The sequence below is a fragment of the Cricetulus griseus genome, chromosome 4 (genome assembly GCF_003668045.3).
Source record: "Cricetulus griseus strain 17A/GY chromosome 4, alternate assembly CriGri-PICRH-1.0, whole genome shotgun sequence".
Taxonomy (NCBI): Eukaryota; Metazoa; Chordata; class Mammalia; order Rodentia; family Cricetidae; genus Cricetulus; species Cricetulus griseus.
Window position 1 is genome coordinate 74,950,747 of NC_048597.1, and position 23,369 is coordinate 74,974,115.

General features: G+C 36.9%; 1 protein-coding gene across 1 annotated transcript in view; it reads right to left on the minus strand.

Annotated features, from left to right (window-relative positions):
• Nucleotides 1-7,159: 7,159 nt before the first annotated feature.
• Nucleotides 7,160-23,369, minus strand: part of LOC100770839 (vomeronasal type-2 receptor 116) — a 55,164-nt gene continuing 38,954 nt past the window's right edge. The window contains exons 3-7 of the mRNA XM_027413393.2: nucleotides 19,601-19,901; nucleotides 18,453-19,256; nucleotides 16,966-17,193; nucleotides 15,756-15,879; nucleotides 7,160-8,076 (exon numbers count right to left, since the gene is read on the minus strand). Coding sequence (XP_027269194.1) covers nucleotides 7,160-8,076; nucleotides 15,756-15,879; nucleotides 16,966-17,193; nucleotides 18,453-19,256; nucleotides 19,601-19,901 — 2,374 coding nt within the window. The remainder of the gene's footprint in view (nucleotides 8,077-15,755; nucleotides 15,880-16,965; nucleotides 17,194-18,452; nucleotides 19,257-19,600; nucleotides 19,902-23,369) is intronic.

Sequence of the window (23,369 nt, forward strand, 5' to 3'; positions counted from 1 at the left end):
TTTATGTGGATATTGGAGAAAAACAAACAATTAACCAAGTCCAGAGGGAAACAGCTTTACATCAGTCACAAGGGGAAAGGTTTCACAGACAGCCTGGGCTGTGTAGGCTGGCCTGGCCTTATAGCCGAAGTTACAAGGTTCCCTCCTTGTGTTCTGAGGTTACACATAGGATAGAAAATGTATCTTTAGTTTTGGGATGCTTCTCAATGCCAGCCTTTTCAAAGTGCTGGGCATTGCTCCCATTCACCCCTTGCTTTATTCGGGTTGTCATGTTTACTCACAGACAGCTCACCCTCACCCATCACTAACTGCTTCCAGCCACATGGCATTCTCCTGTCAGAGCCTCAGCATAAGTAGATATCTTTATGCTTTATTAATCACAAAATATTAACTTACAATGTTAATTACAGTTAAGAAATACAGGTTAGCGCATGACTCCTTTACTCCTTCCTTGATTTACTTGTAGGTTAGCCTTTCTCTTTGTAAGCTATCTCCATAAGAGATAATGACACAGTCAAAACTCTCCTTTACATCTGCCTACAAATCAGAAGCTGACAAGTTTATTTTTTTGTATGTGTCCCTTATCATTTATTCAAGTAGTGCATTATGACCATGAGAAATAGACTTTGTAACTTTTTTGTAGCCAAAAGTTTGCCACTGAATGTGTATGTAAGCTCTGTGAACAAAGAAGCTGGGAAGAATTGGAACCCTGGAATTGGAACTAAAGATTTAGAACTAGAGAATTGAAACTGAAGAATTAGAGCTGGAGAAGGAGAGCAAGAAATAAGAAGAGCATGACTCTCAGATTATGTGTGTGAGTCTTATCCCCTCAGATAGATAGCAAACTTTCCTTTAAGTGCCACTGCTCTGAAGCCATTCTTTCTACAGGTCTGGGTGCAGTTCTGGGAGCTGGTTTCACAGGGTGCAGCAATAGATAGATAGATAGATAGATAGATAGATAGATAGATAGATAGATAGATAGATAGATAGATAGATAGATAAAATCCAGAATAGGAAACAAACAAGTGAATAAATAGAAAAATTCACAAATCTCCACAGATTTCATTCTGTGTTGCCAGCTACTGCTGGGCATGGGGCCTGCCCATCAGTGTCTTTGCATGCCCTCTAAGACATCGTTGGAAAAAATGAAAAAACTGATTTTTCCTGTCATTTCCTACGTATGTCTGCGATTCTGCAGTGATTAAGTGAAGAAGCTGGAACTTTCTTCTCAAAGTATCCGAAAAATTGTTATTGAGGGAAGTGGAAATTGCCTTTAAAATTAGTTCATGATCTTTCTTTAAAATGCAATCAATACCTGGTAGTTGAAAATAAACCTAGACAAATTATGCTCCTAAAGATAAATTACAGCTCTAGATAAAAAAAATTTATGAAAATAATCAATGTTCGAATTTATTCCTAAGGTAACAAGTACAATTATTGTGGAGAAAGACATCATCTTCAATCAAGATATTTATACTCTCAGACCCCATACTTTGAATTAAGTACTTCTTTAATATACAACTTCCCAGTTCAAATATCCTGATATTCTCACAGACTCCATCATACATATCAGCTCACATAAAAAAGTACTGCTTTGATTTATGAATGAATAGTTGTTCAACATTTTTTTAATTTAAATTAGAAACAAGCTTGCTTCACATGTCAATGCCAGCTCCCTCCCTTTCTCCCCTGACCCCACCAGTTCCCCAAATCCCACTTTATTCCCTGTCCACTCCCCAGGGAGGGTGAGGACCTCAATGGGGATCTCCAAAGTCTGTCATTTCACCCAGGGCAGGGCCTAGGCCCTCCCTTATGTGTATAGGCTAAGAGAGCATCCCTCCATGTGGAATGGGCTCCCAAAGTCCATTCATACACCAGGGATAAATACTGATCTACTACCAGAGGCCCCGTAGATTGCCGAGGCCTCCTCACTTACACTCACATTCAGGGCTGCTGGATCAGTCCTATGCTGTGTCTCAGCCATTGGTCTAGGGTCCATGAGTGCCCCCTTGTTCAGGTCAGCTGTTTCTGTGGGTTTCACCAGCCTGGTCTTGCCCCCTTGGCTTATCACTCCTCCCTCTCTGAAACTAGGTTGCAGGAGTTCAGTTCATTGTTTAGCTGTGGCTGTCTGCCTCTGCTTCCATCAGCCACTGGATGAAGGCTCTAGAATGTCATATAAGGTAGTCATCAATCTCATCATCTGGAAAAGGCAGTTAAGGTAGCCTCTCCACTGTTGCTTGGAATGCCAGTTGGTGTCATCCTTGTAGATCTCTAGAAATCTCACTAGTACCAAATCTTTCCTCAAACCTATACTGGCTCCAAGTTGTGATGATGTGAATACAGTTGGGCACTTGACATTCTTCACAGATTTAACAGAAACTTTCTATAATTATCTGGTACCTGGAATATTCACTTTCCTGACATCTGAATTTAGGTTACAATATAAAGATTTAAATTGGACTTCCTTCTATTGTAGCATACACATCATTAAGCAATCAGTTGGCGGAATATTTCCATCATGGCAAGATCTGATTTACTTTTTTAAAATGAGCTTTTGTTCAGAGTGAGATCATACATGAAATGAAAAGAGTATTGATCCATGTACCATATCAAGGAAATTAGAAATATACCAATACATAGGGAAATATTTGTTGCACCACAGGCAAAGTTATAAATTTTTGAAGAGATAAAGAATAATACACAACTCATTTCTTTCTACTTTATTACTAATAGATACAAAAATGAGTTTATGGAAATTAAGATTCAAATGTAGAGAAAAATGTATATCATATTAGAAGATGAGGGCATAAAGATGAATGTCATCAACACATTAAATCAAAAAACATAAAATCTGAATCTGCAACATTATTGCTGACATTGGAATAGTGTTCAACTGTTCTAAAGATTTTTATGTAATAAAGAAACACATGGAAATATTGTATGTTAAATTTTCTTCTAGAACAATCTTTGGTCTTCATACAACTTAGTGAGTTCTCTTCTAGTCTTTTTTCATTTTTTGTTGTTTTTGAAGCACTTTTATTTACATATCAATCCCACCATTACCTCGTCCTCCCATCCTCCACACTGACCATCCCCAACCCACTCTCACCTACTCCCTAAGGATAGTGAGGCCTTCCACAGGGTATCATCAAAGTCTGTCACATCATTTCCGGGAGGGATTAGGCCCTCTTTGTATCTGGGCTGCAATAGTATCCCTCCATAGGGAATATGCACCCAAAATCCATTTGTGCTCTAGGGATAAACACTGGCTCCACTGTTAGAGGTCCCATAGACTGTCTCAACCTCCTAACTGGCAACTACATTCAAAGGACTTGGTTAGGTCCAATGCTGGTTCCCCAGCATTACAACTAGGGTCTCCATGCTCTCACTAGGTCAGATCAACTGTTTCTGCACCATTCTCCAGCACAATCTTGGCTCCTTTCCTCATCCCTCCTCCCTCTCCACAACTGGATTCCAGGAGTATGGCTCAGTGATTACCTGTGAGTGCTTGTTTCTGTTTCTATCAGCTACTGGATGAAGGCTCTAGGAATGGCAACCAAGATAGTCATCAATCTCATTATAGGGGAAGGGCATCAAAGGCAGCCTCTCCACCACTGCCTAGATTCTTAGTTGGGATCATTCCTATGGATACCCTGACTTTTCCCCTGTGCCAGACCTCTTTTCAAACCTATACTGGCTCCCTCTATCAAGGCATCTCTTTTCTTGCCCTCCTCTATTCCTCCCCTGTCTCAGTCCTGTTCTCCTCCCCCTCCCTTTCTCCCCTTTCTTTTTCCCACAGTCCTCCTCTCTCCCCCCAGTATTCCAAATTTGCTCAGGGCTTCTTCCCCTCCCCCAAATCAGAGGACAATGTGTTCTTTTCTTTGAGTCCTCCTTTTTTCCTAGTTTTGCTGGTGGTGTGGATTGTAGACTGGTAATCCTTTTCTCTATGTCTAATATTGGTGTATGAGTGAGTACATGCTCTGCTTGTCTTTCTGTGATTGGGTTACCTCACTCAGGATGTTTTCTTCCAGTTCCATCCATTTGCCTGAGAATTTCAAGGTTCAGTTGTTTTTTTCCACTAATACTCCATTGTGTAAATATACCACATTTTCTCCACTCATTCTTCAGCTGAGGGGCATAAAGGTTGATTTCAGGTTCTGGTTATTACAAAAAACATGGCTATGAATATAGTTGAATATATGTCCTTGTTGTATTAACGTATATTCTTTGTGTACATGCCCAAGAGAGGAATTACTGGATCTTAAGGCAGACTGATTCTCATTTTCCTTAGAAACTGCCATACTGATTTCCAAAGTGGTTGTACAAGTTTGCACTCCCACCAGTAATAGAGGAGTGTTCCTCTTTCTCCACATCCTGTCCAGCATAGATTGTCATTGGCGTTTTTTGATTTTCCATTCTGGCCGGTGTGAGATAGTATCTCAGAGTTGTTTTGATTTGCATTTCCCTGATGGCTAAGGATGTTGAGCACTTTCTTAAATGTCTTTCAGGCATTTTGATTTCTCTATTTCAAGTTCTCTATTTAGTTCTGCATCCCACTTTTTCATTGGATTGTTTGGTATTTTGGAGACTAGCTTCTTAAGTTCATTATATATTTTGGAAATCATGTGAAGATCTATCCACATCATGTGGGCTGCTGTATTTTCTTGTTAACTGTGTCCTTTGCCTTATAGAAGCTTCTCAGTCTCAGGAGGTCCCATTTATTAATTGTCAATCTCAATGTCTGTGCTACTTGTGTTATGTTCAGGCAGTGATCTCCTGTACCAATTCATTCAAGGATACCTCCCACTTTTTCTTCTAAGAGATTCAGTGTGGGTGGATTTATGTTGAGGCCTTAAACCATTTGGACATAAATTTTGTGCATGGTGATAGGTATGGATCTATCTGCAATCATCTACATGCCAGCATCCAGTTATGCCAGCACCATTTGTTGAAGATGCTTTCTTTTTTCCATTCTATAACTTAAGCTTCTTTGTCAAAAATCAGGTGTTTTTAGCTGTGTTGGTTAATATCAGGTTTTTCAATTAGATTCTATTATTATACCTGTCTACTTTTAACATCTTTGTTGTAGCTGATGTTCTACCATACTACTTGGATTTGTTGTTGATAGAAGAATAAATTTGACATTTCTCATTTGCATAAATTTTACTTTTGTGTCAGTCTCCATCCTAGCATATTATCTGTGTTGGTGTATTTTCTATGAACAGGTATTTATTAAATATCTAAATAAGAACAAGAGATAATTTTAAAAATGAATTTTCATATCTCTTATGATCAGTGTATTATAACTCAGATGATTTGAGAACAAAGTTCCAACTTCTTCAGTGAGCCCTGCAGAGATGAAGACCTGCCCAGGAAATAAAAGTAAGTGATACTTCTCCATTTGTATCACTGGATGTATTGACACACTTCATGGAAAGCCACATGACCAAGAGGAGATGGTAACATAAAAAGAAATCAGTGGGGATAGACATTTACTTTCTGTTTCTTTATGTGTCTCTTTAACTGTCCTATTCTGAAATGATAATTTTATTTTTTGCCTTATATCGATTTGTGCAGCTTAATCTGCATTTGGGATTGCTAACAGTGAGAGTAGAGGCTGTTTCTAACTCTTTTGCCTGCTATTGAGACCCAGCTCCTCCTACTGGATTGGTACATTTAGCCTTAATATGAAAGGTCATGACTTCTCTTACTGCAACTTGATATGCTATGTTTGGTTTGCTATGCTGGTTATCCCTGCTCTTTTCTGAAGGGAAATGGAGGAGGAATGTATCTGGTAGAGAGGAGAGTTAGTGGGGAGGGGAGTGGAATGAAAGGAGTGAGGGGAAACTACATTTAGGATGTAAAACATTAAAGAAGTTTAAATAAATAGATAAATAGATGAAAAAATGCATACAGATGTACCAAAGATAGAATCTAGCTTTTAAATTTAAGTACACAGTTTGAAACAATTTGTCCCCTACATTATTCTTGTAAGTTTACAGCTTCTGTATTATTAAAAAGAATGATTAGAGAGACATAATGACATACATGACATATAACACAGACAATCTTACATATTCATACAAATTTCAATATACAAGAAAGGAGAGGATCAAAAAGTGTTGTTCTCAGAGAATTGGAGAGCTTTAATGAACTAGTGATGAATTTTGAGAAATGGGTATTCATAAATGTGCAGGATTTACACAATAGATTTTCAGCTGGAAGAATGTAGATCAATTAATAAAAAATGAAGTACTGTGTACAGGAGAGTACACAAACCACTATTTAGACATTAAGAGTTAGTGAGGAACATGAATGGAACCCAAAATAGGTTAAAATTGGTAATTTATTGGGGAGTTATACTCAAACGAGCAATCAATAACCAGATTGTCATTCTGAGAAGTCTGGTCACAGAATTCTTCCCAAAGCTGGCTGAACCCAAAAAGAGTGTGTGCACAGCTCTCTCTTGCCATTTATCCTACACCCTTATCCTTCCCTGTGACTACACCAAAACTGGCATGGTCAGCAGCACAGGTAATCAGAGACAGAAAAAGAAATGAGTCTAAGTTCTGATGATATAGATATGGCTGGGCTCTTGACATTCTTTATAGATTTAATGCAAACTTTCTATAACTATCTGTAACATGGAGGAACCAGTTTTGTGATACCTGAATTTAGTTTACAATCTAAAAATTTAAGTTGGGCTTCATCCTCCAGTAGCATGTACCTCATTAAGCAATCAGTTGGCAAAATACTTCAATCTTGTCAAAATGTGATTTACTTTTTACAATGTGTCTTTCTTCAGGGTGAGAGCATACATGAAATAAAAGGAGGATGTATTCAAGTAACATATCAAATCATAAAGAAATATTTGTTACACCACAGGCAAAGTTATAATTTTTTGAAAAGGTAAAGAATAATATACAACTCATTTCTTTACACTTTACTACTAATAGATATAAAATGAATTTATGGAAACTGAGCTTCTAATGTAGGGAAAAATGTATATATGAAATGAGAGCATAAAACTGGATTTCATCAACACATAAAACCAATAAAAATATATTCTGCATCTGTAACATTATTGCTGCCATTGGAATGTTGTTTAACATTTCTAAAGATTTTTATGTCACTAACAAATACATGGAAAAGTTGTATGTTAAAATTTTATTCTAGAATGTGCTTTGCTCTTCATGAAATGCAGTGAGTTCCTTTCTGGTCTTAACAAAATTATGTAGCACTTGGGAGCAAAGATGCAGCCCAGAAGGCCTGCACTAGAAGACAAGATAGCGAAGACTTCCATGGCCACCATGACCTTGCCCTTGGTGTTGTGGTAGACAGGAAGGAAGGTGACCCACACACAGAAGAACATCAACATGCTGAATGTCAAGAACTTGGCTTCATTGAATGTGTCAGGTAGGTTCATGGAGAGGTAGGCCATAGTGTAGCTTCCAAGTGCCAAGCAGCAGAGGTATCCAAGGACACAGTGGAAGGCAAGCTCTGAGCCCTTGTTGCACACAATGATGATGTGTCCATGTTCACTGTGAGCATCTAAGTCAACAAAGGGAGGAGAGATGCTCAGCCAAATTCCACATAACACAAGTTGCGTGAGGGTACAAAAGGGAATGATGAAGTTAGAGGCCCTTGATGTCATTAGCCACCTTACCATTCTCCCTGGAACAGTGGCCTTGAAGGCCAGAACCACAGTAAGAGTTTTGGCGAGGACTGTGGAGAGAGCCACCGTGAACAAAACTGCAAATATGCTCTGCTGCAGGACACAGATGGCTGTGTTGGGATGGCCAATGAAGAACAAGGGACAGAGAAAACAGAAGTTCAGAGTGATGAGAAGGATACAAGTGAGAGATCGATTGTTGGCCTTGACAATAGGAGTGTGGTAGTGCTTCACAAAAACACCAAGAATACCAGCAGTGAGAAGAGAGCAGCCCAGGGACATGCAGGAGAGTGCCTTCCCCAAGGGATCTTCATAAGACAAGAAGGTCACAGCTTTCTCAAGGCAGTGGTTCTGCTGTGCATTTGCATAGTGACTTTCTGGACACTTCACACAATTATCCATATCTGGTCAGGAAAAAAAATTATCTTGAATCCATGCTCAGGCACCCTCTTACCCCAATTTACTTCCCAGCAGCAGCTGTCTGGAATGTTACATACAACTCTTGCCCTCAGTGTTTTAGTCTCAAGCAAATTTGTCCTCAGTAGTGAAAATTCCTAAATGGTCTGAAATCAATAATCCCATATAGATTCTGCCCATTGTCTTTTGGGGGGACTTGATGTGAAGAATTCTATTCTCTTCATCTTTATACTTAGATATTTTTGTATTTAAGTACCAACCTTAAACTATTTATACGGTCATAAAGTACTGAATTATGTTGCATAAACCTAACATAAAACACCTCAAGTGTGAATTGGCCATGTGAGTTCAGTATCAGGAAAATGTGTTCTCAAATATCTTCCATGTAATGTTGTTCTCTGTCATTGGGCCCAAATTTACCTATTTCCATGGTATTTATTGGATTCTCCAGTTCATTATTTTCTAAAGGTGCATGCAAAATAAAAATGAGCAAAGTTTTGAAAGCATGAAAATTTCCTTCTGTGGAACTGTTTAGTATTTTGTCATTGGAATGGAAAATGTCTTATTTAACACACACACACACACACACACACACACACACACACACACACACACATATATATATATATATATATCCTTTATATTTTAAAGTTTTTAACACAGAATTTTTGTGTGTGGTACTGGCTGTCCTGCAACACACTCTGTAGATCAGGCTGGTCTTGGACATACGTGCAGATCTGTATGCCTCTGTGTCTAGAATGATGGGATTGAGGCATGTGCCCCTAATGCCCAGCAATATAAAACTTTTGCATTAGACTTAGTTTTTGATGGAGTACCTTACCTTTTGGTATTTTCTCAGATATAATATGTGAGTTTTCATCTAAATTTAACAGGAAATAAATATCAATGTATTTCTTCCATATTTTCATTCTTTTAAATTGTCAATATTTTGAAACTGAATTTGGCTTTTCAAAACATAGTTTCTCTGTAGCTTTGGATCCTGTCCTGGAAATCATACTAGAGACCAAGCTGTCATCAAACTGACAGAGATCCACCTGCCTCTGTCTCCTGAGTGCTGGAATTAAAGGCATGTGACACAACTACCCAGCTCAATTTTATATTTTTTGAAATCATATTTATTAATTATTGAATTAATAATGTTGCTATTTCCAAGATTATCTTTTTAGTATTTATCACTGGTACCAAAAAGCAGATTACACAGACATATTCATATGAATGATCTTACAAAAATGAGAATAAAACCTGGAATTAATGACTACCTTAAATGCCATCATAGAGCTTTCACTCAGTAGCTGATAGAAGAAGAAGCAGAAATTCACAACTAAGCACTGAGCTGAATTCCTGGAGTACATTTGTAGAGTGGAAGGAGTGATGAGCAAAGGAGTCAATACCATGCTGAAGAAACCCACACAAATAGATGACCATGGATGCCAGCCCAGACTCTATACCCAACAAATCTTTTAATCACAATACGTGGAGAATAGAAGATATTCCATTACAAAACCAGCTTTAAACAGTAACTATCCACTAATGCAGCCCTACAGAAAGTACTGGAAAGAAAATTCCTACCCAATTAAGTTAGCTATACCATAAAAACCACAGGCAATAGATAATCCCACACCAGCAAAACTCAAAGAAGAAAAGCACGTACACATAAGCAAGAATAAGAATAAAATAAAAACTAACTGGAAATAACAATCAATAGTCACTAATATCTCTTAATGACAATGGTCTCAATTTGCCTATAAATAGACAAAGACTTAACAGAATGAATACAAAAGGAGTAACATCCTTCTTCTGCATACATCAGACATTAACTTCAAAAACAGACATTAACTCACAGTAAAGGGTTGGGAATAGATTTTCCAATCAAATGAACCTAAGAAACAAGCCAGAGTATCTATCCTAATATCTCACAAAATATACTTCCAAGTAAAATTAACAGAGATGAAGAAGGACATTTCATATTCATCATGGGAAAATCCATCAGGATAAACCCTCAATTCTTAACAGCTGTGCCCAAATACAAGGGCACCCACATGTGTAGAATAAACATTACTAAAGATTAAATCACACACCAATGCCCACACACTAATAGTCAGAGGCTTTTCACCCCACTCTCACATCTGGACAGGACTATCAGACAGAAACTTAACAGAGAAATAAAGAAACTAACAGATGTTATGTCTCGTGAGCTTAAGAATATATATATATATATATATATATATATATATATATATATATATCAAAACAAAAGAATATACCTTCTTAGTACCTCATGGAACCTTCTCTAAAATTGACCACATACTCCATAAGAAAGCAAACCTCAACAGATACAAAGAAAAATTGGGAAAAAAGCCCTGTATCTTATCTAGTCACCCTGGCTTAAAGTTAGAATTCAACAACAACACTAATTGAAGAAAGTCCACAAACTCATGGAAATTTAATCAAGCCCAACCGAATCACCATTGGGTCAAGGAAGAAATAAAGAAAGAAATTAAAAACTTTCTAGAATTCAATAAAAATGAATGCACTATGTACCCAAAATTATGGGATACTATGACAGCAGTTCTAAGAGGAAAGTGCCTACAAAAAATGGAGAAATCTCACACTAGCAAATTAACAGCACACCTGAAAACTCTAGAACAAAAACAAGAAAACTCGCTCAGGAGGAGTACACATCTGGAAATAATCAAATGGAGGGCTTAAATTAATAAAACAGAAACAAATAAAAAGAATAAATGAGACAGTGGTTTCTTTGAGGAAATCAACAAAATAAACAAACTTTATTCAAACTTTCCAAAAGACAGAGAGAGAAATTCCAAGGTAAACATGTTCAGAAAAAATAATGGGGTCATAACAACACACAATGCACAAATTCACAGAATACTTGGGTCATACTTCAGAAAACTGTACTCCACAAACTTGGGAAATGTAAAGGAAATGGACAAACTTCTGATAGGTACCACATACTAAAATTAAATCAACACCATATAAATAATTTAAATAGACCTATAATCCCTTACAAAAATCAAAAATCTTCCCCAAACAAAGCCCAGAAACACATGGTTTCAGCACAGAATTCTACTAGAATTTCAAAGAAGAGCTAATACCAATATTCCTCAATTGTTCTATATAATACAAACTGAATGAATATTGCCAACTCTTTTTATGAGGCTACAGATACCCAAATAAGTCAAACACAACTAAAAAAGAGAATTAAAGAACAATCTCCCTCATAAACATTGATGAAAAATACACAATAAAATACTGTAAAAAACTGAATCCAAGAATACATCAGAAAAATCATCCACAAGGATCAACTAGGCTTCATTCCAGAGATACAGGGATGGTTCAACATATGATAATCTGTCACTGTTATACACCATATTATACCCCTTCATGATAAAGATCTTGGAGGGATAAGGGATACAAGAACATACATAATCATAATAAAGACTATATATGGCACTTCAATAACCAACATCAAAATAAATGGTAAAAACCTCAAAGCAATTCCCCTAAAATCAGGAATAACAAGGCTTTCCACTCTACCCTTGTCTATTCATTATAGTGTTTGAATTTCTAGCTAGAGCAATAAGACATGAGACAAAGGAGATTCAGATTGGAAAGGAAGAGGTCAGATTTTTGCTATCCTCAGATGATATGATAGTATATATAAGTGACCTGAATGTTCTACCAGGGAACCGATACAGCTGACAAACACATTCAGTTATGTGGGAGGATGAGAGATTATCTAAAAAAGGAAACAGTTGTCCTCTTATATTCAGATAATAAATGGGCTGAGAAAAAAAAAAACACTGCACTTCACAGTAGTCACAAACACCATAAACTATATTGGGATAGGTCAACCAAAAAAAGTGAAAGACCTGTATGAAAAGAACTTTAAGTCTTTGAAGAAAGATATTGAATATGATGTCAGAAAATGGAAAGATCCCCCATGCTCTTGAATAGGTGGGAACAACATACTAAAAATGGCAATCCTATCTAAAGCATCTTCAGATTCAATGCAATCCCATCAAAATCCCAGCACAATTTGCCACAGAACTTTAAAGAACAATACTCAATTTCATGTGGAAAAACAAAATCAAGATAGCCAAAACAATCCCTTAAAATAAAGGAACTTCCAGAAGCATCATCATCCCTGACTTCAAGCTCTGGTATACAGATAAAATAAAGAAAATGGCTTGGTATTGGCATTAACCCAGACAGGTACAACAAAGGAATTGAATCAAAGACCCTGATATTAATCCACACATATATAAGCAACTTATTTTTGACAAAGAATCTAAAATTATACAATAGGAAAAAAGCAGCTTCAACAAATGATACTGCATAACTGAATGTCAACATATAGAAGAAGGCCAATAGTTCTATGTCTATCCCCATGCACAAAACTCTAAGTGTATCAGAGACTTCAACATAAATCTAGGTACACTGGTCCTGACAGAAGAGAGTGTGGAAAGAGGATGCCTTAAATCCTTCCCATATAATGTGAATGATGAATACCTTAAATGCCATTCTAGAGCTTTCATCCCGTAGCTATTGAAAGCAGAAGCTGAGATCCACAGATAAACACTGAGCCAAACTCCTGAAATCCAGTTTCATAGAGGGAGGAGTGATGAACAAAGGGGTCAAGACAATGCTGGGAAAACCCACAGAAACAGCTGACCTGAGCAAATGGGAACTCATTTACCCAAGTATGACTGCTGGGGAACCAACATATGGCCAAACCAGCCACCCTGAACATGGGTGTTAGCAAGGAGCACCAGGCAGTCTATGGGACCTCTGGTAGTGGAAGCAGGATGTATCCCCAGTGCACAAAGTGACTTCAGGAGCACAAGTCCCACTCTCTTAGCCTAGACACACAGGGAAGGACCTAGGCCCTGCCTCAAATGACTTGACAGATTTTGATGATCCCTCATGGAAGGCCTCAACCTCACTGGGGAGTGCATGAGGGGTGGGATGTGAGGGTGGGGGTGGGGAATGTGAGGAAGATAGGGAGAAGGAACTGTGATTGATATGTAAAATAAGATTGTTTCTAATTTAAATAAAATTTATAAAAAAGAAAGTGTAGGAAATATCCTTGAATGCATTGTCACAGAAAACCACTTCCTACATATAACACCAGTAGCAAGACATTGAGGGCAATGATTACTGAATGGGACCTCCTGACACTGAGAATCTATGTAAGGCAAAGGACACTGTAAATAAGACAAAACAACAGCCTGAAGAATGGGAAAAGGTTTTCACTAGCCATACATCTGGCAGAGGACTGATCCCAAAAATATACAAAGAACTCAAGAAACTAAACATCATATATGTGTAAATTTAAAATGTGTTACAGATCTAAACAGAATTCTAAACAGAGAAAACTCAAATGACTGAAAGACACTTAAATAATTGTTCAACATCCTTAGCCATCAGAGGAATGCAAATCAAAACAACTCTGAGATACTATTTTACACCAGTCAGAATGGCTAAGAACAAAAACACTGATGACAGCTTATGCTGGAGAGGATGTTGACTAAGGAGAATACTCCTCCATTGATGGTGAGAATGCAAACTTCTACAGCCACTTTGGAAAATGTATGTCAGTTTCTCAAAAAGTGGGAATTAGTCTACCCAAAAATCCAGAAATACCACTGTTATGCATATTCACAAAGACTGCACACTCATATCAGAAGGACATTTACTCAACTATGTTCATATCAGCCTCATTTGTAATAGCCAAATCTTGAAACATCTAAGAGGCCCTACAACCTAAGAGTGAGTGTAGAAAGAAAATGTGGTACAATAACACAATAAAGTACTACTATATGATAAAAAGCTATTACATTTTGAAATTTGCAGTCAAATGAATGGAAGCAGAAAAAAAAATCATGAGTAATGTAATCCAGAAAGTTCCTTGAAGGGATGGTGTAGAGCATTGTGTCTTGGATACCTGGAATGCATTTAATAGCCAGTATTGATTCTGCTGACAGGGCAGGTTGTGTGGGAATCCCTTTCCTCCCTAAACAGTCCTTGTGCATCCCTTTGCAAGTGTTATTCTTGGTCAAATAGGGCACCATTCCCAGAACAGAGGAGGACTAGTCTTTGGTCAAAGGTGTATATGCAGCTGCACACTCCTGCTAGAACCTGCAAACAAGCTCTCATGAGTACCTTTTATTGTGTGTCCTTCATGCAGCGCTCTCACCCTCAAGGTGCTCCTTCTCTTCAGTCCCCATGTGTTTACATGCTACTGGATTCTAGTGCAGCATGGATTCATCATAGCCACAACCACATGTCTTATTTGGTAAAAAGCAAGAGTATAAAATGCCAAATATTTCATAGAGTGTTAAATATGGTATTTTCAAAGATAGTTACAGCTCATTCTACATGAATTGAAGTGTAAGATTCTCTGTTTTGAAACATTTAACATCTGCTTTAGTATCTTCTTCTGAAACTGTTTTGAATTGTCTTCTTGAACTGCAATTGTTCAGGGTTTGTGGTTGGTATCTCAAGTTTCCTCAAAGATTTACATGTCACATATCCATGAACTTACCATGTCACCTAAGTGAATGCAGCATTTATATGAACAGGAAGTTTATGATTGTCTGTATGCCCACTCTTAAAATGCACATTTTAAAATAGTCACATTTAAAGACACCCCAGAATTAGAAAATTTGTGTTTCAATGAAGGAACTTTTAAGTCTCTGAGTGTTTATAGGAATGATTATTGATCCAAAATATTTAAATTAATAAATGAAGAAACAATCACATTAGGCAGAAATGTTAATGATGGAAAATTCTCTCTCCATATTCAACATTTGTGTCTGTGTATGTTCTACACATTCACTGTTTTTAATTACTTACTGTCTTTTTATGTTATTTGGATATATTTTGACATAAGATACTTCTATTATTCAAGTATCTGCCAGGAGAAACAGATCCTTGCACTTTAGTCTTGAGCTGTTTTGTGAACAGGACTGTGTAACTCTGTCTGGATTAATCTCAACACTAACATTCATTGAAGTGATGATGCCATTTCAACTAGTTGTGACATGGCAGTATTCTGTAAGACTCCTATTCTTAATTCAATGATTCTTCCATTTACACATTATACAAAATTGAGTCATTGCATGCAATAATTAAGGAGTATTATCAGTATTTATAGGAAAGTTTATGATTTATACTGTGGGGTTTTTTTGGGGGGGGGGTTGAGACAGAGTTTCTCTGTATAGCTTTGGAGCCTATCCTGGCACTCGCTCTGGAGACCATGCTGGCCTTGAACTCACAGAGATCTGCCTGCCTCTGGCTCCCGAGTGCTTGGATTAAAGGTGTGCACCCCCAACGCCCGGCTTATACAGTTTTAAATGCTAATGTAAAATGAAGCAGACTAGGATGGAAAGGGGGTATTCTACAAAGATTAATGACTAGAGAGAACAAACAACATTGATCAATTATGAACTTCAATTGCCAGGATGCAAATTAAAATGATGATACAATGAATTGAAACATTGTTCCTTTTAAATAAAAGAATACTGCTTATCTCTGCAATTTCTTCACAGAACATTTCCACCTGCTTAGACATCACAGTACACCGTGGAGAGTTGTGAAATACCTATGTGAGGTTGACACTTACCTGTCTCATTGGAAATCTCATTTTCTGGACAAGGAGCACAATCATAGCAACAGTTAGGCTCCACCTCTAGGTGTAATTTTCGAAATCCAGGAACACAGCTCTCACTGCATGTAGAGCTAGGAAGCTGAGAATTAAATATATCTGAGAAAATACTCAGGAGGAGACAGTGTTAAAATAATAAAGATTATTTTTCAATTTTGAACAATGAATGATATCACAGGTTTTTATATTACAACTGATGATTATGGTACTGATACTTCTACTTCAATATGGTATTCCCTACAGTGCTCAATGTATTAAAACAATGGTCTAATGACAACATACTCTGGAGAGTTGCAGGAATATAAGAGGTTGGACAAAATAATAGGAAGTTATATCATTGAATAGGTGTTGGGAAGGGCAATTACAATGCCATAGTGTTCCTTCTGCGTGTATTGTAATGGCCAGAGGAAGCAACTTATTTTATAATAGTGATATTTAATGTCTCTTTGGACATAAACTTGAAAGGATGCAGAATTGTACTGTCAACAAGTCATTGGTCCTTTCTATGAGAGATGATGAAAAAAAAAGAAGACATACTCTAAACATATGCAGCATTATCAATGACTATTGTCCTTGGAAGAATGAAACAAGTAAAATTTAGAAGAGCAGTATTCACCTCTACTTCCTGACTGAAAAACAATGTGAATAACTTTCTCAGGCTACTGCAGCCAGGACTACCTGAATCTTGATGGACTATACTTGCCATCTCAGATCCTATTAACTCTATGATCTTAGGTTGCTTCTGTTTGGTATGTGTTTTTGAATGCTGGATCAACATTTTCATTTCTCAGCAGGAAGAAAATTAACCAATGGAAATGTGCCCTCCATACTAAAAGGATTTTCTTAGGCTGGAAGGCAAAAGGGCAAGTGGCCATGTACTGATATTTCCTATTTTCTGAGTCAAGTGAAACATCTTCTCAGTGTAGATTCAGGACAGAGATAAAACTTAATAAATATACAATCAATTTATCACATGAAATATTTGTCATTGAAGAAATGTAAGGAAAAACAAATAATACATTGAACATTTTAAGACAAAAATAATCCTCATTTTGACAGTTGTTTTGTATATAGTGTTAGTCATGTGTAAAGAACCAGAAATCATTAAATCAGGAATCAAATGTTTATTTACATAGTGATCAATTCAATGACATAAGATTGAACAAACCTCTGTAAATCCTGTGGCCCACTGTATCATATGATCAGACAAAAACAGTTGGTGAACATGGGGAGCCTTTGAAGAAAATGTTCCAACTTTCATATTTTGCCTGAGACCATTTGGGAAATTCCAGAAGTTGAGAATATCATACTCTTCATCTAATTTCATTTGGGAATCCAATACTACATGGTGTCCAGCACCATTTTTTAACTGGATTTTCTTGAGAAAAGGATGAAGCTGAAAGGGATGTAGAATCTTATGACAAATTTATTCCCAGAAATATTAACAGAACCAAATAAAATGGCATCTCACATTGATTATAATTCCTGACACGAAATGTGACAAGGTATTAATGATTTTAATGATGAACCCCCCTAATTACACAATCAATATGTTTCCTTACTGTCAATGAGTGTCAAAAGAAAGCACTGATAGGCACACAAACACAAAACAGGATTAACCGGAATGGTTATTGAAGCACATACCCAAAATTTGCAAATGCTAGTCACATCTAATTACTAAAGGAAAATGCTCAAATTTCAGAGCACTGAGGGTCTAGTGGCAGGGTCTAGTTCACCCAGAGACTGCCTACATCCTAGTCCTTTTCTCTGCCCATGGGACTAGGTAAGAGTGGGCCTGTTTCTGGCCCTCCTTCATCTGCCCTGCTTGGAGCCAGCTGAGACCTAAGGACAGCTTACAGAGGATCCCATCCCAGCAGGGCCCAGCCTATGCAGAGACTGCCAAGGCCCCTCTACTAGTCCAGTCTCCATCTACGGGAAGAGGAGAGCCATCAGAGTATTAAACCTGCTTGTACCCAATGGAAGGGAACCTTGGTCCAGTACCCAAAAGGAGAGGAAGAGACTTCTTCTGCACCCACTGGAAGAAGAGTTGGGAAGAAGACAATATAAAATCTCATTCAACAACAAAAAATCCAATATGACACCTCTGGAGTCTAGGGACCCTACACCAGCAAGACCTGACCATATCAAAATAGATGATGAAGAAAATGACCTTAAAAACAACTTCATGAAAATGATAGAGGCCCTCAAGGAGGATATGAGAAAAATTCATGAAAGAAATGGAAGAAAAAACAAATAAAAAATACAAGAAATCAACAAATCTCTTAGAGAAGGCCAAGAAAAAACAATCAAACAGATGAAGGTAACAATTCAAAATCTGAAAATTGAAACAGAGACAATAAAGAAAACACAAACTGAGGGAATGATGGAAATAGAAACCCCCCCAAAAAGCATGTTACCAGGAGAAGATTATGTGGTCATTTGTAACTCAAAGTGCATATTGACATACACACATTTGATCCTTATTTTTGCCACCCATTCATCTTGTACATGTGTCTACAATGATATTTAGAGAAGAAATTACATATGTCCTTTACATATGAAATCACCCACAAAGTACAGTTGTATAATAAGTGTTTTTACAAAGCCTTTGTATGTCACAGTGCTATTGTTAAAATGCATTGAAAGAGAAATTACCTCCCAGGGGTAGATATTCCTCTCCCCATTTCCATGAGGTTCAATTTCTACTTGTTTGACAGTCATCTTATGGAGAGTTTGAGCCACAGCATACACAGAATTATATATATTGTAACTTGCTTCAGTCATGGACATTTCCCATAAATTTGAAGGAAGCAATTCCAAAGAAACATTTGGTTGACAGTTAGCAGATACTTTACAATCAGGTAGAGATAAAGAGCAATTGAACCAATTTTTCCAGAAAATATCAAGATAATGGTCATCTGGGTATTTAGAAGGGGTATATGCCTGAATAAACGTTCTAAAGTCAGAAATCTCATCATGGTGATGGGTAAAAAGGAGAGTGCCATGAAATGAATCAAAAATAAAAGGTTCAAAACAGATACTGCTATCAAATTTTGCATTCATGACCCAGACTTTCCATGTTTTTACAAAATGCAACGAACGTATTATTAAGCAATGTAAAGACTCCCTGTCATCATAAATGATAACCACATTTGCAGATGACTTCTCAATCACATTAATAGTCTCCATGAATGAAGTGTCATAAAAAAACAAGTTCTCTGGAGCCATTTTTACAAAGGCTATACACACTCTATTCCTGTACATCTCTCCTCTCATGTCTGAGAGAATCTTACTTCCTTTATGGTTATCTATGAGGACCAGCCCCACCCAGGTCCAGCTGAAATGAAGCAGCAAAGAGATAATGCCAAGTGACAGAGATGAGTCCTTTGGAGCTGTCTGGTAGACATAAGGGAACTGGCCTCTGTCATTCAGGAGAGTGTTAAAAGGTCCAAAACTAAGCTGAAGGGAATCAAATCAGAAACCAGAGTTAAACCAATGATATATGAAACAAACTTAGACATGAGACTCCACTTAGGATTTATATTGTCAAATTCTGTTCATGTTGTTTTAAAATCCTATCTCATTCCTGAAGACTTTTACTGAGAATTCCTGACAAGACATGGAGTTTTCTGAGTACCTACTCATTTTCTCTATCCCAAGCAAAGTATATGAAGCTACATAAACAAATGCCTGACTTCTCTTTAATAGACAAGAGATGGGCCTCTCCCCTTTACATGATAAAACAGTAGAAATATCCTCATTACAATACCATTTTCTTTTTTCCTCACAGTCATATCCCTCACCTGTGGATATTTGTAGAGATTCAGCAGTCTTCCAATGCGTGCAGAAGTTAACCATGATGCCCCTGTAAGTAGAGCAACAGCCTTGCTCTCCCTTCTACATCTATAGTTGGGAATGCCAATTCCTATTCCTGTGAGCCAAAAGAAAGCTTCTGTGAGAATACCCCATTCACTTCTTTGGACATCATAGAGATCAAATCCCAGAGATGTGTTGGGTAAAAGATGAGGGTTCCTGTTGATCTCCTCAATGGCAAATATGAAAGACAAAGAACACTGGTAGTTCTGCAATTTGAACCTGCGAAAAAAATTTCATCAATATTGCTGAAGAAGACCCATATCATCCTGCTTACCAGTGTCATTCAATGGCTTTTAGAATTTCAATGCTGTAATTCCACGACCAAATAAACTTGTATCTTCACTGTAATGGGTATAATTTGAATGCCTGGCATATAGAGTAAGTGATGGTTTCATCCCCTAAAAGCCTTGAGTGTATCTATAAGTCATTGTGAGAAAACCTGAGTTGAACTGATAGCACTGGAGATATCTTCTGATAAGAAGATCCACATAGCAGAACTACTAGTATTTACACTGTGTGGAAATAACTAGCATATTGAATCTCCCTTTTGTATAACCAGTTATTGTTCTCCAATATGATCTGTATCCCTTATCATTATAAATTAACTTTAAAAATTATTATTTCATGCCAAGATATTTTTTCATAGTGAACAATGTCCTTTCTTTCCTCTAGCAGTTGATGGAAATAGATGCAGAGCCCATCAGGCAAATAGTAGGCTGACCTCAAAGAAATGACAAAAGAGGAGGAGGAAGGATTGTGGGAGCCAGAGAGTTTGAGGACACCAAGACACATGACAAATGGTCAGTTGACACACAGAATCAATTATTCACTAGTCATAGGGGCTCACAGAGACTGAAGCGGCAACCATGGAGCCTGTGCGGGTGTATGTTAGACCCTCCACATACCTGCTGTGGTTATTATCTGGGGGTATTGTTGGATTACTAACAGTGGATATGGAGTGTCTCTGACTCTACTGCCTGATCCTGAGATATTTTTCCTCCTATTGACATGCCTCATCCAGCCATATAGGAGGGGTTAATCGTGAAATTATTGCATCTCCTTACACTGTGATATCAACTGGGAGGAGTACTTTTTTTCTTAAGGGAAAAACAGGAGCAATGAATCTGAGAAGGGAAGAGAGGCCTGGTAGGAGTGGATGCAGGGAAAGCTATACTTGTGATGTATTGTATGACAGAAGAATAAAGTCATTTTTAAGAAAAAGATTTATGCAAATATGTGCCTTTAAATCTAACATATATATATATATGTATATATATATATATGAATGTATATATAGACATAAATGAAGTTCATTATTTTAAGGATATTTCTAACCACTAAAGACTCACTAAAAACAAATAATTGAATGACTGAGAGTATACAGATCCTACACAGGGTTTTTGACTTATCTTTTAAGCTAAACAGGAGTCCATCTTCATACCATCAAATCCACTGGATTGAACAACTACAACAGGATTAGTAAATGTAATTATATCTTTAAAAAGACAGAATGTGACAAGCCAGTAGTTTTAAATGTGGGAAGGGATATCTATATATGCAAAATTGTCTTCATACATAACGAGTAAAAAATTTTCAATGTGACCAATTCTGGGTCAAAAAGCTCTCAACAGAAACAACTTTCCAAGTGTTTATAAGTTTAATAATTTCATTTGTTCCTTACTGTGAACAGGTATGAATTTTAAATGTTCTGTCGTTGGGAGATTAAAAGAATGAGAAACTCCTCAATAAATATTCTCACAATAGAATGTAAATTTACAATGGATTGTAAATTTATGTGTCTTAAGCTCATTATGTCTTAAGGTGTTGACAAATAAAAATGGTGGAATGATGTAATGCTTGAAATCAGTTTTGAAATGAAAGACTCATATAAAAGATTAAGATATATGGATGTTTCCATGATCAGGAAAAAAACCTGCAAAACATTTGCAAAGTCCAACATTATAAGTGGTTTTAGGTACATAGATTTTGAGATATAAAGGTAATATATATGATATTAAAGTCTGTAAAATAATATTAACAATTATGAAAACCTGTATATAATGTAAGTTGAATTCATCATTGTGTAGAGTCCACAATGAAGAGAGTCAAAACACTGAAAATTCCCTTAGTTCTTGCAAGGGAAAGGACAGTCAGGACAACAAAGCCTGCTGACTATGCTCACAATAATAGCACATTAATGGCCTGAGAGTCAGAGATTCTTTACAAGCCAAATATTAAACTTTGACATCAATTTAAAAAGGCTTCAATATAACAGAACCAGTATATATTCTTTACTAAATATGTAGTCTTAAACATCCATCCAGAAAAAGGATGAGAACCTTTAAAATATTCAATGTGTCTCTTTAGCAAATTTCAGGTTGTTAATCCTCAAAAACTTATGTTTAATCATATGACATATTATTTAGAGAACAATTTTTCACTCCTGATTGTCTTTGTAATAAATGGATAGGGCTCAGTATCCCCATATACTTTAGCTTACTACAGCATTGTAGTGCCTATCAACATCTGGAAGAAAGCAGCTAATCTTAAATGCTCGGGTCAAGTCTAAAAGCTGATTTTTATCAATTATAGAGCATCCTCTCTTCCTCAAAGAGTACTTCTTACATATAGAATGTGTTCTTCAGTGCACTAACCATGCATGTTCCCTTATTTAAAGGGGCTGCAGGACATGCTGAACCCAAATTCATGGATTTGGGAAATTATTCAGGAATCCCACACTGGGTCATTGGATGTCAGCTGCCTTCTCTTACAAAGCCCTGGGTACTTGCTCTTATGCAGTAGTCTAATCTAACAAACAGCTGATTCAATTTATCTTATTTTTGAAGGCTCTGGAACATGGTCCAGACCAGCATAGATTCACATTTCATCTTACTAAAAAACATAATTCACTCTAAAAGTGATGCTAAAACTTTCCAAGTTGCTCAAACTTTTCCTCTGAAATGAACCCACAACACTGTAATAAAAGACTGATAGTAGCTGATGCTAAACTTACACTGGTAACCTCAAAATATCTCAAGTGTTTCCATCAAACTCCTGTATTTACAATAGTGACACAAATCCTCCATCTTCTAACACCCAACACAAACACAGCCACGGGTTCCTTGCATGGTTTTCTTTCCTATTATTTTCATAAAATAAAGGAAAACTGTCCCAATTATGTTTTTACTACACTTTCAATAGGAATTGTATTAATCCTAAGAGTCTGACTTTATGTATTGCAGATGAGATTCCCCTCACATGACACACATCTATCAGGAATGTTTTCATCAAATGTCTGTATTATGATCAGAATTATTTCATCTGTTTAGTTTTGTTTATTTTGGACCATGTTGAGGGACCCTTTTATAAGGCACCCTGACTGCTGCCCTTTCTACAGCACCTACTTGTTCCTCTCAAAATGTTAGGATACATCTGCATAAACACCTAAAGGTGTTCAGGTGATGTCTTAAAAGGGGAAATCATGGGTCAGCCCATTTCTCATTCCTCTTTCCATACCATAACCAATGTTAAATTCATGGAAAAAGAAGAACATTTGGGTGAAGTATAAAAATCTAAAAAGGTTAAAAACAGAAATATAAGACACTGGACTGTAAACCACCTAATAATAACTGCACTGGTAAAGTGATAATACAACCCAGTACTGAGCATAACAATTAAAATAATAATATATATTTA